The 13,892-nt window shown below is 40.2% G+C and overlaps 1 protein-coding gene across 1 annotated transcript in view; it reads left to right on the top strand.

The window, feature by feature from the left end:
• Nucleotides 1-13,892, top strand: part of TNNI3K (TNNI3 interacting kinase) — a 350,776-nt gene that overhangs the window by 278,879 nt on the left and 58,005 nt on the right. Inside the window, exons 22-23 of the mRNA XM_010849426.1 lie at nucleotides 2,095-2,154; nucleotides 6,623-6,792. Coding sequence (XP_010847728.1) covers nucleotides 2,095-2,154; nucleotides 6,623-6,792 — 230 coding nt within the window. The remainder of the gene's footprint in view (nucleotides 1-2,094; nucleotides 2,155-6,622; nucleotides 6,793-13,892) is intronic.

The following is a 13,892-nucleotide window of genomic DNA, read 5'->3' as shown; positions in this document are numbered from 1 at the left end:
TCGTGAAGATCTTTTTTGTACAGTTCTTCTGTGTATTCTTGCCATCTCTTCTTAATATCTTCTGCTTCTGTTAGGTCCATACCATTTCTGTCCTTTATCGAGCCCATCTTTTCATGAAATATTCCCTTGGTATCTCTGATTTTCTTGAAGAGATCTCTAGTCTTTCCCATTCTGTTGTTTTCCTCTATTTCTTTGCATTGATCGCTGAAGGTTTGAGGAAAGAGAAGGTGCAAAATAGCCACATAGAGTGTTAAACAGAATGAGCTAGGCTCTCTGAGCAGTACTAAGGGTCACTTCCGATTAGAGGGTCATAATTTTGAAATAAGACCTATCAGGATGATTTAATCAAGACTAGGATTTTTCCAATTGTGTACAATTACACAGTAGGGCAAGGGAGTTGAGGCTGTGTGGAAGGGAGTGATTGTCAATGAAATCCAAGCTAAATCAGGGAGGAAATGTGGTGACCCTGTGACAGTGAAAAGATGGTAACAGGAACAGAAAGTAGGGGAGACAGATTAGATGATAGACAGAAGATAGAGCAATATTGGCAAGAATAAGGGTTTTAAGGCTGAGTAATAAACACACACACACACACTATATATATATATACACACATGGATATTGGTTTATTGCACTGTTTTCTTCTGCTTTAGGGTATATTTGAAAATCATCACAATAAAAAGCAGGGTTTTCTTAAGTGGTGAGATGACTTATGTGGTCAAAGTTTGTTGGAGTCAGGCTTCTGGAAAAAGTGAGCTAGATAGGAAGGAGGCAGAGCCCTGAGAGTGATCTGGTGGAAAGTGTGAGGTGGAATAGCTCGGAGAAGTTGCAAGCATCGCTAGGAATGAGTCTAGGGTATGAGTGACCAGCAAGCTAATTAACTAAGGGAAGGTAGAGGATAAGATCATCGAAGAAGAGGAGACAAAGGAACCCGGAAGTCAGGGGTCACCTTTGTGATTATCTGCTTGGATAATAAAAACCCTGAGAGTCATGCTAGAGAACATAACGGTGAGCCAGATGCAAAATCTTTGACCAAAGGAGAGTGGCTCTGTGGAAAAGCTTGATAAACTGGTACCTTTTCAAGGAGAAACCATTCGGAATTTGCAAAGTCAGTGGGAAAGACACAGACCCCTGCTTACCCCACCATCACCCGCACACTCCTGGAGGTACAGGAACATGTAAGAGAAAACAGCTTCCTCTTGGAGAGCTCCGGGGAGGCAGTGTCCTCAGGAGAGGGCTAGATATTAAGGGAGAAATTGCTCTACTAAGAATCTAAATTAGTTGGTTACAGCACCTGAATGTTAAATTGGGCTATCCACCTCCTGGCAGTGAAAGTTTCATAAAGGGAGAAATGATAGGTTATGTAGTCCTTAGGACCTGACAAAAGGAGGCATATAATTTCTTCCAAAGAGACCGACATTTTCTAAAATCCCAAGAATTTTTCCCCCAGATCTATACTCACTTATATATCCCTAGCAACTAGAACAAAGCTTACAATATAATCAGAATACAAGAACTGTTTATTTAACCAAACTCATCTGGCAGGAAGATTCATAGTAGACAATACCTTTAATGACACTTTTTGAAGATAAAAAGCTTATCTTAACCTCTAAAGTAGGGCATAGTCGTGGGGTTGCTATTGATCATAGTTTTGAATCTGAGATGCTATTTTCAAAAGTGAACCTAATTATAAAATTAGCTGTAGCAGTACTTTTCTTACAGACACATTGTACAGTGTATTATAAGGCACAGAGATAGTTAATAGTTTTTAGTATTCACTTTTATTCTTTCATTTTGAAGAGGAAAACCTGCCATTTAAAAGCATGCAAAGCTAATTAAAGCTTTTCCACTATTCCATTATCTGAATGTAGTTGCAAATGCTGACTTAAAACTCTTATCAGAGGGAGACTCAACATTCCTCCCTGAACAGCAAATGAACATTCAATTAACACTTCAATACAAGTGTATTTTAAATAAAAATATACTTGATGGTTAATCTCATTCTTTATACATGCAAATACTAAATTTTAAAATTCAAAGAGAGCTGCCTCTCTTTTATTCTTTGGGGGAAAAAAGTCTTTTCTTTATTTACAGGGAAGACCCGAATTTTCTGAAGTTGTTACCAAGTTAGAAGAGTGTCTCTGCAACATTGAGGTAAGAAATTTACCTTCTGAAATATGTCCATTAAAAAGGCTTGGATACACAGAATTCTTGGGGGATGGATGTTGCTGGTACTTATGGAAAGAATATAAGCGTGAGTGTCCATAACTCCATTCATATTTTACCCTGTCACTTAAGTTCTAATAACTGCATCTATAGGGACAAAGGCAAATTCAGAGTGAATTTGGGCTCTTCCAAGAAATGATCAGGCAAGCAAATGCATAATTTAAAAAATTGATAAGTAAAAATTTTAAAATATAACAAAAATGTTAGAAGATGATTTAAATCAATTTTTTCTATACAAAAATTCTTACATACAATGAAATGTAAGCTAAAACATTAAGCCATTGTCCATTTATGTTCAGTAAGAACAGAAAAAAATTGTTACTAAAATTAGCATGTTAAGTTAATCGGGAGGCATTGCTTGTGTACCACACATATGTTGCATAAAGAGATATGTGTTGGTAATGAGGCTAATGGAATTTTCTTTCCTTAATATTAAGGAGCTGTTTGCTTTAATTTTCTCTATAATTGCCTTAATCTTCTATACACCTGTTCAGGAGATAGCATTTGAAAATAGGCAAGGGAACTGGAACATGAGCACTAATTCAAAAATAATAATATATTCCCCAATGCAAGTAAGTGCTACAAGAGAGGAAGATGGACATTACACATACAGGCTCATGTATAAATGAGTGTATGAAGTGTAGGGGCAAAAATGGAGAAAGACAGCATCAATCTGAGATTGCACAACTAAATCCCAGAGTGAAACCATCCAACAAAAGTTTTCTTTTTTAAAAATTTTAGCCAAGAGTGATCTGAATGCAATCTGTTGTAGAAGTGCCCCAGGTCTACAACTACAGCCTGCAGGGAGTGTCTCTATTTCATGACTCTTTACTGGGATTTATAAAGAGGAAGTTTTTCCTATGGAATGAAACTTTGGTCTTAGACATAAAGCTTCCTTTCCCTTCTCTTCAATCCTGAAACATACAAACTAGAGAGAAGTAAAGGCATATTTGGTAGGGCTACAGTAGCCCCTACAAACAAGAGCATCTACCAGAGGCCTGGGATGTTGAGAAGCACTTTTAAGGCTTCAGTTTCAAGTATCCTCTCACTTTGAACCTTTGTGTTTGAAAGAGCAAGGTTGTGCCAAGCATGGGGTATATCCAGTTAGATTAGAGAGTGATTTCCAGAAACAGAGATAATGGTAGGATGTACTAAACTGACCAAGCCTCTTAGCACAGTCTCCCCTAGTAGAGAAGATGAGTAACTACAGGCTATATGCAAAGAGAAGTTGCTGGAGTGGGTTGCACTAAATAATGGACTAGGATCATCTTTAAGGGATTTAACTTGTGGAGTTCCATAAGGCTCCGTTCTCTCTACTCTTCAACTTTTGGTCAGTGGTTCAGATCTTGGTCAAGAAGTCTCTCTGCTCATCACAGTTGCAGATATAATAAAGTTGAGACAGAACAAATATTTGAAAGCAGAATTCTAGAGTATTTTGGAAGATAAAGTAGTAGGACATATCTAACAAGAATAAGTTTAACAGGAATAAATATATCATCATGCACTAGAGTCAAGGAAACAACAGTAGAAGCATCAAACAATGGAGATAATGGTTTTGGAGCACCATGATTAGTGGATAATAAACCTTGGGGGAGTTAGAATATGAAATATCTGTCTTACATCAGAATAAAGAATGTGATCGTTCCTCTCTCTTCTGAGATGGCCAAACAAAATAGTACCCAACATATATCCTTACAATGGAGGAGGAAATGGCAACCCACTCCAGTATTCTTGCTGGGATAATGCCATGGACAGAGGAGCCTGGCATGCTACAGTTCATGGTGTCACAAAGAGTTGGACATAGCTGAGTGACTGAGCGCATATTCTTATAAAGGGATTATTAAAACTGGAACACAAATTTTAAGGAATAGAAATCAGAATGGAGAATGGATCGACAACCAATTAGAGGAATCAAAGATGCTTATCCTGGACAAGGCAAAATTAGGATGAGTCAACAGCTGTTTATAAACATCTGAAGAACTATATCATATAGGAAAGGGATTGGCCTAGTTCTCTGTGGGCCAACAGATGGAAATGAAGTCCAGTAGTAGATGTGGTTAATTATGAGGAAGAAACTTTCCAATGGTCAGAGCCATCCTAAGATAAATGAATGGATCTGGATGTAGTAGATACCCCATCAGACTGCGTAAGGATGACAAGGATGAGACTAAATCATTGGAAAGTCTGAAGGTTCATTTCAACATTGCATGATTCTTTACTGAGAAATGTCTTGTCTACTTGAAGAGCCTAAAATTTACATATATTATTTTTTAAATAAAAATCTACTGTCTCATGAAATTATTATATCAAAGAATTAATGTTCTTCTCTGATAGTGCTTCTCTGATAGTAAAGAATCTGCCTGCAGTGCAGGAGACCAGGGTTCAATCCCTAGATCAGGAAGATCCCCTAGAGAAGGAAATGGCAACCCACTCCAGTATTCTTGCCTGGAAAATCTCATGGATCCAGGAGCCTGGTGGGCTACAGTCCAGGGGGTTGCAAGAATTAGACATGACTTAGCAGCTAAACCACAACCACAGAGTGTGTAAACAGCAAGTTTATTAAAAAATTCAAGAAAACTATTATCTTATTTTTTGTTTTCTCTTTCTCATTTTCTTCCCTCACACTCTTCTATTTTCTAACTGTACTTCAGTTCAGTTCAGTCTCTCAGTAGTGTCTGACTCTTTGCGACTCCATGAATCGCAGCACGCCAGGCCTCCCTGTCCATCACCAACTCCCGGAGTTCACACCAACTCATGTGCATCAAGTCGGTGATGCCATCCAGCCATCTCATCCTCTGTCGTCCCCTTCTCCTCCTGCCCCCAATCCCTCCCAGGATCCAGGTCTTTCCCAGTGAGTCAACTCTTCTCATGAGGTGGCCAAAGTATTGGAGTTTCAGCCTCAGCATCAGTGCTTCCAATGATCATCCAGGACTGATCTCCTTTAAAATGGACTGGTTGGATCTCTTTGCAGTTCAAGGGACTCTCAAGAGTCTTCTCCAACACCACAGTTCAAAAGCATCAATTCTTCGGTGCTCAGCTTTCTTCACAGTCCAACTCTCACATCCATACATGACTACTGGAAAAACCATAGCCTTGACTAGACAGACCTTTGTTTGCAAAGTAATATCTCTGCTTTTTAATGTGCTATCTAGGTCGTTCATAACTTTCCTTCCAAGGAGTAAGCGTCTTCTAATTTCATGGCTGCAACACCATCTGCAGTGATTTTGGAGCCCCCCAAAATAAAGTCTGTCACTGTTTCCACTGTTTCCCCATCTATTTCCCATGAAGTGATGGGACCAATGCCATGATCTTACTTTTCTGAATGTTGAACTTTAGGCCAACTTTTTCACTCTCCTCTTTCACTTTCAAGAGGCTTTTTAGTTCCTTTTCACTTTCTGCCAATAAGAGTGGTGTCCTCTGCATATCTGAGGTTATTAATATTTCTCCCGGCAATCTTGATTGCAGCTTGTGCTTCTTCCAGCCCAACGTTTCTCATGATATACTCTGCATATAAGTTAAATAAACAGGGTGACAATATACAGCCTTGATGTACTCCTTTTCCTATTTGGAACCAGTCTGTTCCATGTCCAGTTCTAACTGTTGCTTCCTGACCTGCATATAGGTTTCTCAAGAGGCAGGTCTGGTGGTCTGGTATTCCCATCTCTTTCAGAATTGTCTACAGTTTGTTGTGATCCACACAGCCAAAGGCTTTGGCATAGTCAATAAAGCAAAAATAGATATTTTTCTGAAACTCTCTTGCTTTTTTGATAATCTGGCAGATGTTGGCAATTTGATATCTGGTTCCTCTGCATTTCTAAAACCACCTTGAATATCTGAAAGTTCATGGTCCACTTAGCTATGTGTAATTATTTTTCAAAACTCTCTACATTAACTCTATTTAGTCCTCATCCTTGCTGGAAATTAAAGCATCCTTCATTTTATGAAATGGATGTATCCTTGGAAAAGTGTGTAAATTCAGTTCATGTAAAGGGAATCATTTCATGTAAGAAAGGAATAATCATATGTTCCAATTTTAAGGAACTCTCCCATGAATCTTATCACTATAGTGAAAATGTAGAGAATCTTTTAACCACTGAATAATGATCTTCTATCTGTTTTATGAATCTGACTTGAGCCTACTGTGTTTTGAGAAAGAAAAGCATAAGTTTTATGGGTCAGTTCTCAGCATATAACTGGGTCAAAAAAAGTAAATTAAGCTAGCCAAGTGTTGCCATCAGAAGCTGAAAGGAAAGGCCTGAAGCAAGCTGAGCTGAATAGAAATTAAAATATGAGAAATCCTAGAATAGAAAGCTAAAATAAATCTACATTTTATAATACTATGCTTTTAAGCCTGTTGGATTTATTAAATGATTGAAATGGCCCCTCCTTCATTCAGCTGATGTCTCCTGCTTCAAGTAACAGCAGCGGGTCTCTCTCACCTTCCTCTTCTTCTGATTGTCTGGTGAACCGCGGAGGGCCTGGCCGGAGCCATGTGGCAGCTCTACGAAGTCGTTTTGAACTGGAATATGCTCTAAATGCAAGGTCCTATGCTGCCTGGTCGCAAAGGTACGTGGTAATCTAAGCAACAGAGAAGGCAATGGCACCCCACTCCAGTACTCTTGCCTGGAAAATCCCATGGATGGAGGAGCCTGGTGGGCTGCAGTCCATGGGGTTGCTAAGAGTCGGACATGACTGAGCGACTTCACTTTCACTTTTCACTTTTCACTTTCATGCACTGGAGAAGGAAGTGGCAACCCACTCCAGTATTCTTGCCTGGAGAATCCCAGGGACAGAGGAACCTAGTGGGCTGCCGTCTATGGGGTCGCGCTGAGTTGGACACGACTGAGCGACTTAGCAACATAGCAACAGCAATCTAAGCAACAGTTACACAGTCAAGTCAGATTCCAGGGTCTTCCCAACATAGTCACCTGACTTGATTAATATCTTCAGGGGATTTACCACCCCTGTGACAGACTTCAAAAGGGGAGTTTTGAGCCTGTTTTCTTATAATATTTTGACCAAAATGTAGAAATTTTGTTGTCTATTAGTTTAGGTTCTCTAAGCTTTAATTCATTGCCGAAGCAAGAATTGTCTAGCTACAGCAGCAAAAGGAATTTGTTGAAAGTATTCTAAGAGTTTCTTATGGAATTCAAGGGAGAATTTCTGTGTGGGAATCAGGAAATAGCTCTGAAAAATCTGAGCACCAAAATTTCAGTGTTCTGAGAATTACCATATGAGCCAGCAATTCCACCCTTAGATATATTCCCAAAAGAATTGAAAACAAATACTCAAATACCTGTACTCAAATGTTTATAGTAGCACTATTCGCAATAGCCAAAAGGTGGGGAGAAAAAAAAGAAAACTAACACAAATATCCTTCAACAGAAGAATAGATTTAAGAAAGTGGTATCCATACACTAGAACATTACTCAGTCTTAACAAGAATGATGTAGTGATGCATACTGCAGCATGGAGGAACTCTGAAAACATGCTAAATAAAGGAAAGGGACAAAGATCCTATATTGTATGACTGTATTTATATGAATATCCAGAGTAAAGTGTATTTAAGAGGTTATTGCAAAATACCATAGATTGAATGTTTTAAACAGCAGAAATTTATTTTCTTACCATGGAGGCTAGAAATCTAAGACAAGGTACCAGCATGGTTGGGTTCCAATGGGACTTGCAGTGGGCCATTTTCCTAGTTTACAGATGGTCACCTTCTCACCTCACCCTCACATGGCAGAGAGAGCTCTGGAGTCTTTTTATCTTTTTATAAGGGCACCAATTCTGTCAGATCAAGGCTTCATTCTTTTGACTTCATTTCACCCTGTTCACCTCTGTAAAGGCCCTATTTCAAATACAGTCACATGAGGCGTTAGGGCTCCAACATATGAAACTGGAGGGAGGGAGACACAATTCAGTCAAGAGCAATAGGTAAATCCATAAAAACGAAAAGACTGGTGGTTGCCAGGATCTGGGTAGAGAAGGGGGAAATCAGGAAACACTGCTTCTTGGATACAGGGTTCTATTTGGGGACGATCAAAATATTTTGGAATTAGATAGAGGTGGTGGTTGCAAAATATTGTGAATGTACTAAATGCCCCTGACTTGTTCACTTTAAACTGGTTAATTTTATGTTATGTGAACTTCACCTCAATGAAAGAAAAAAGCCACAAATAAGTTTAAGCAAAAGGGCAAGTCAGAAAAAGAGGAAAGATGAGTTCAGCCTTCTTCCACAACAAACTGCCATTTACATGCCCCAGTTCCCACTAGACAGTCTCCTGTATCCTCTGGCATTCCCTGGGCAAGTCACAGGGCTGAGTCTGACATTGATAGGGAGAGAAAATATACTCACCCTCTAGTGGGAGGTCCTACAAAGTCATATGGCAAAGGGCATAAACACAAAAAGCAGAATGATAAGTACAGTTAGCCATGAGAGAAAATATGATTGGTCCCTTTGGATCATATGACCGCCTCTAGTCTAAACAAATGTGGTTGGAATGGAGATGGGGGTCATATTTCATTCAGTAAACATGGTTGACAATGACCTGATTGGGATAGGGATCAATAAAAGCAGTTACAGCGAGCTGGATAGATACCTTTCAAAGTGTATACTGCAACCTACGGAGAATCAGAAAAGGCTAGCTTAAAATCTCTGTCTACACACACCCGAGTACTTGCACATAAGCCATTACACACGTGCACTTACACACACATATGCACATCCACACATTCTGTCAAAATTTTTATCCTGAAGGTGGGGAAAGATTATCTAGTTTTAGCAAGGGTCTTGTACCCTCTACAAATTGTTACTATTGCCTTTTTAGCCATAGTTATTACATTCCTGGTTTGACAAAAGGGTTGCAGCTACAGCTCTGAAGAGGTGGGAACCTTAATCATTTAGACTTTAATCTATGGAATGTCATGAAATTAAGTATCAGGAGGTCTGATTGATAACAAGGCAAACTGGACACAATTCTTTATTGGATTCCAGTCTCACATCATTTCATAAGGAGCTCACAGGCCAATATTAGATTAGGTTGAGTCCTAGCATCATCTTCTAGTTCCACCTGCTCTCCTTTTTCTTTACTTGTGGTTTTAAAATTAATTCTCTGAAGAGCCATATTTTGGTATTTCTAAAGCATACTCACCTGAGATTTGTCCAGTGAGGCAGAGGTTAAAACAATGAGCTCTTGGGTCAGACAGATCGGAGGTTCAGTCTTGGCTTTGCCTCTTAACAGCTCAGATAAGTGACCTTGGGCAAGTTACCTAAGTCTTACACCTAATAGTGAGTGGCAGTTTAGTCATGAAGTCCTGTCTGACTCTTTGTGACCCCTTGGACTGTAGCCCACAAGCTTCTCTGTCTATGGGATTCTCCAGGCAAGAATACTGGAGTGAGTTGCACTTCCTTCTCCAAAGGATCTTCCCAACCCAAGGATCAAACCCCATCTCTTGCTTAACAGACAGATTCTTTACCACAGAGCAACCTGGGAAGCCCCTTATGTGTAATACACAGATAATAGTACTAGCTGTTAGGATTGTGATTGGGAGAGGCAGTATTGTCAAAAAAGAAAGCGATTGGTTGAAAAACGCTAACAGACCCAAACAAAAGATGCAAGTTCCCATAATGTAGGTAAGTCACAACTTACAACACATAGATGGCTGTGTGGAAGGGAGGCACAGCAGCACTCCCAACTGGGTGAGCTGGGGGTGGAGGGAACATAGCTTCTCTGGCCTAGGAGAACCCAGAAGGTACCAGAAGGTACACCACTACTCCTAAAACTGCCCGAACAGAGTGGGCACAAATCGTCAGGTGTTCTGAGATGCTCCCTTTGATATTCTCATAAGGGTTTTTATACCTCCCTGGCCCTTCAAGACAGTTATGGAACCCTGATAAAGTGCTTGTCTGTCTGTTTGGCACAAATTTCTTAACGGCCTAGTACACTCTGAATATTTGCTGTGAGGGTGTGGTGAAGGTCAGTTTGTAGTCTTACCACTCCTCTAGAAAGCTCAGTCTTTGGACTGCTTGAAATCACCTCCAGAAATAAAGTACTTAGCTGAGTTGTAAGATGTACCAAGATAGGAATCATGTCTGTTAAATTCATATCTGTGTCCCTAGTAGCTAGCAGTATGATTGGAATGAAGTCAGTATGTAATAAATATTTGTTCCATGGATAAATAATTGAATAAACTGGCTCAATAATTTTTAATTATTATTATTTTGGAGTATAGTCAGTGGATAACCTTTAATTATTTTCTGTATTCTTTCTGTTTAAACAGCTATAACTATGCACTTCTGTGGCATGTTAAGCACTATTTAGACACTTTGAACAGTCATTTAAGTAAACCTTAGAAAGGAAGTATTCCAATTTTATAGATAAGGAAACTGAGGCTGAGAAAGAGTAAGTAATTTTACTAAGTTTAAGGAAGCAGAATTGGAATTCTCACCCAGGATGCTCCTATGCTTTCTGAATTTCTCTGGCACAGGCGGTGTCACTTTTCAGAAGTTTGATGTATTTTGCCAATACTTGTATTTGTTGAACTTCTTCCAGTGCCTCCTGGAAGTTGGTCAGGGAAAGAATTCAACTACTCTTCCCAAGCCTGTCTTTTCAGCATGTGTATATGAAAGACAGAGCACATGAGACCAGAGATCAGTAGGTTCTTAAAGTCCAAGAGCCCAAGGATCCAGCAGAGCCATGAATTTAACAGCCTGGAATTCTGTGGCTCTTTGGCTGCACATTAGAATCACCTGGGGGAACTTTGACAAGTGCCAGCGCCCAGGACCAATTAAACCAAAATCCATGGCGATATCACCCAGACATGGGAAGCTTTTAAAGTTTCCCAGTTGAGTCCAATATACATCCAAACATGAGAAACACTCTGGAAGAGAATGCTACAATCTAACCTTCCAGTCACTCTGATGCAACTGATAGGATAAACAAAGAGGAACCTGAGAGCCAAGGTGAAACAGCAGCTGCTACCAAAGGAGACTATTCTGAAGGCTGAGTGCCTGTGTGTGTGCATAGTTGCTTCAGTTGTGTCCGACTCTTTGTGATCCTATGGACTGTAGCCCACCAGGCTCCTCTGTCCCTGGGAGGTTCTCCAGGCAAGAACACTTGAGTGGGTTGCCACGCCCTCCTCCAGGGGATCTTTCCCACCCAGGGATCGAACCTGCGTTTCTGCAGCTCTTGCATTACAGGTGAGGATTCTTCAACGCTGAGCCACCACCAGTAAAGCCTGAATGCCTGTGTGGTCTCTCCCAAAAGTCCTTGCAAGGTTCTAGCAACCTCTGATCTAAGAGACAGCCTAACTAATTAATTACAATCACACAAGGTATGATTTTTAGCCCAGCATGATTTTTTTCTTAAATAGCAATAAGGTTTGACCTGTATGCTGACTAATGTACATTCCCAATTTTGGGTTCCAGAGCCCTCAACAATATATTTAAAATGGTGCATTTATTTATTTATTTTTCAATTTTGGGGTTATAAAGTTTACAGTCCGTAGTTTTGTAATTCTTGATTAGGTGGGGGTTTTGGTTTTGTTTGTTTCCACATTTGTTTTTAATTATTATCTTCCATTATAAAATAAGTATCAAGGTGGGAAACTATGTCAGATATTTTCTCCACGGGTAATAGGCATTCATTAATTCCCAAAGAAACCCCAAACTGATGAAATCTGAGTTTAAGGAAGGCACTCCCGAAGTTCTGCCTTTTTAAAAATATTTTGTGTCTCTAGATATATTTGGAAAACTAAGCATGTGGCACTTGCTCCTCCCACAGGGTATGAAATCTCCCATCTTGTACATGGATTGCATCATGTAAATTTAGAAATGACAAAGTGATACACAACCTTTCAGATGTGAAAACCAATTAGTGTTTGTGTGGGGCTAGGCTCTGAGAATAGAATGCTATGACCTAGTTAGCTGTCCAGGAGAAGAAAAGCAGAGATACAGAGATTGGAACTGTGAAACAGATTCATTTGGAATTAATTTTTCACATTACAAAAGGGTCCATCAGAGGATTCCTTTAAATAGACAGCTTGCCTAGTGCACTTAGAATGCAATTCAATTTACAAAAGTTGAATATAAGGTATAAATTTTTAATTTACACATAGTTTTTCTAGAATGCAGCAATTGTATAAGATGATAGCACCACGAAACCTAGGAGGAATGAAAAAAAGAAGCAGTGAAGGGCTCATGTCCACTCACCGCTGTGGAGCAAGATGTTTATCCAGTAACAGCCATGGTTGGTGTCTCCTCCTCACTACTGAAGGGCAAATATGCCCCTTTTTAGTCTACCACTGCTCCTACATGCTTTTTTGTACTGAAAATTTCCCTCAAGCTCCTTAAATGTTCATTTTCTTTCAATCCCTTCTTCATCCCCAATTTCTCTCTCCTGCCAGCTCACCACAATCGTTTCAACCCATGGCTCCAGCTCTTTCTCTTTCTAAACTCTGCCTCTCTCTCTCTCTCTCTCTCTCTCTCTCTCCCCCTCTCTCTCTCTCTCTCTCTCTCCCCCTCTCTCTCTCTCTCTTACACACACACACACACACACACACACGAAACATTAGTCCCCAGTCCCTTTGTCCAAACTTGGGCTTCCTTTGTCATGCATGTCTCTAATTTCTCTCACTCCCATTCCAGCTTCTCCATGCCCTAATCTACTCAACCTTCTACTGCCAGCACAATCCTCCTTCTGTAGACCTCCAGCTTTATCACTACCCTACTTTAAAACCACCACCAATTCCACATGGCCTCTAAAATTACGTGAAGTCATGTCATCCTGAATCCAGAGTCCAAAATGACCAGTTAGACACATTTCCAGTTCTACCTCTCCCTGAACATCAGATGTTCCAGTAGTTCTAGACAATGATCCCATCACTTCTCAAAAAATAGTCTAGAGTTTTGGGAACTATAGGAAATATTTTTTTGTGTTTTGGTATTTTTAATATTTCCCAGTGACTAGGGAGGTACTACTGATGTTTAGTGGGCAGGGCAAGTGTTGAATTTCCTACAGTGCTTTAGAAAGCCCCCCAAAATAAAGAATTATCCTGCACAAAATGACAATATCCTGGTGACACACATTATAGACAGCTAGAAGTTCTACTGTTTCCCACGCACACCCTATGTTTAACTGTCAACTGATTCCCATATCCTAGTCTTTAACCTTGACAGCTCCCCCTCCACCAAGTCTATAAGAATATGAATCAGCCATCAGTAGTATCTCAGTCAGCTTGATCACTATGTCATGTGAGAGGCTTTACTGAACCTAACTCCTTCCCACTCATGCCTTATAAATGGCCATGGCAGTTTGTGCCACTCAGTTCAGTTCAGTCGCTCAGTCATGTCTGACTCTTTGCGACCCCATGAATCGCAGCATGCCAGGCCTCCCTGTCCATCACCAACTCCCAGAGTTCACTCAGACTTACATCCATCGAGTCAGTGATGCCATCCAGCCATCTCATCCTCTGTTGTCCCCTTCCCCTTCTGCCCCCAATCCCTCCCAGCATCAGAGTCTTTTCCAATGAGTCAACTCTTCACATGAGGTGGCCAAAATACTGGAGTTTCAGATTTAGCATCATTCCTTCCAAAGAAATCCCAGGGTTGATCTCCTTCAGAATGGACTGGTTGGATCTCCTTGCAGTCCAAGGGACTCTCAAGA

This window comes from Bison bison, unplaced genomic scaffold (genome assembly GCF_000754665.1).
Source record: "Bison bison bison isolate TAMUID 2011002044 unplaced genomic scaffold, Bison_UMD1.0 scf7180017864283, whole genome shotgun sequence".
In the NCBI taxonomy this organism is placed as follows: domain Eukaryota; kingdom Metazoa; phylum Chordata; class Mammalia; order Artiodactyla; family Bovidae; genus Bison; species Bison bison.
Note: the sequence above shows the minus strand (reverse complement) of the source record. Positions and strands in the feature narration are given on the sequence as shown.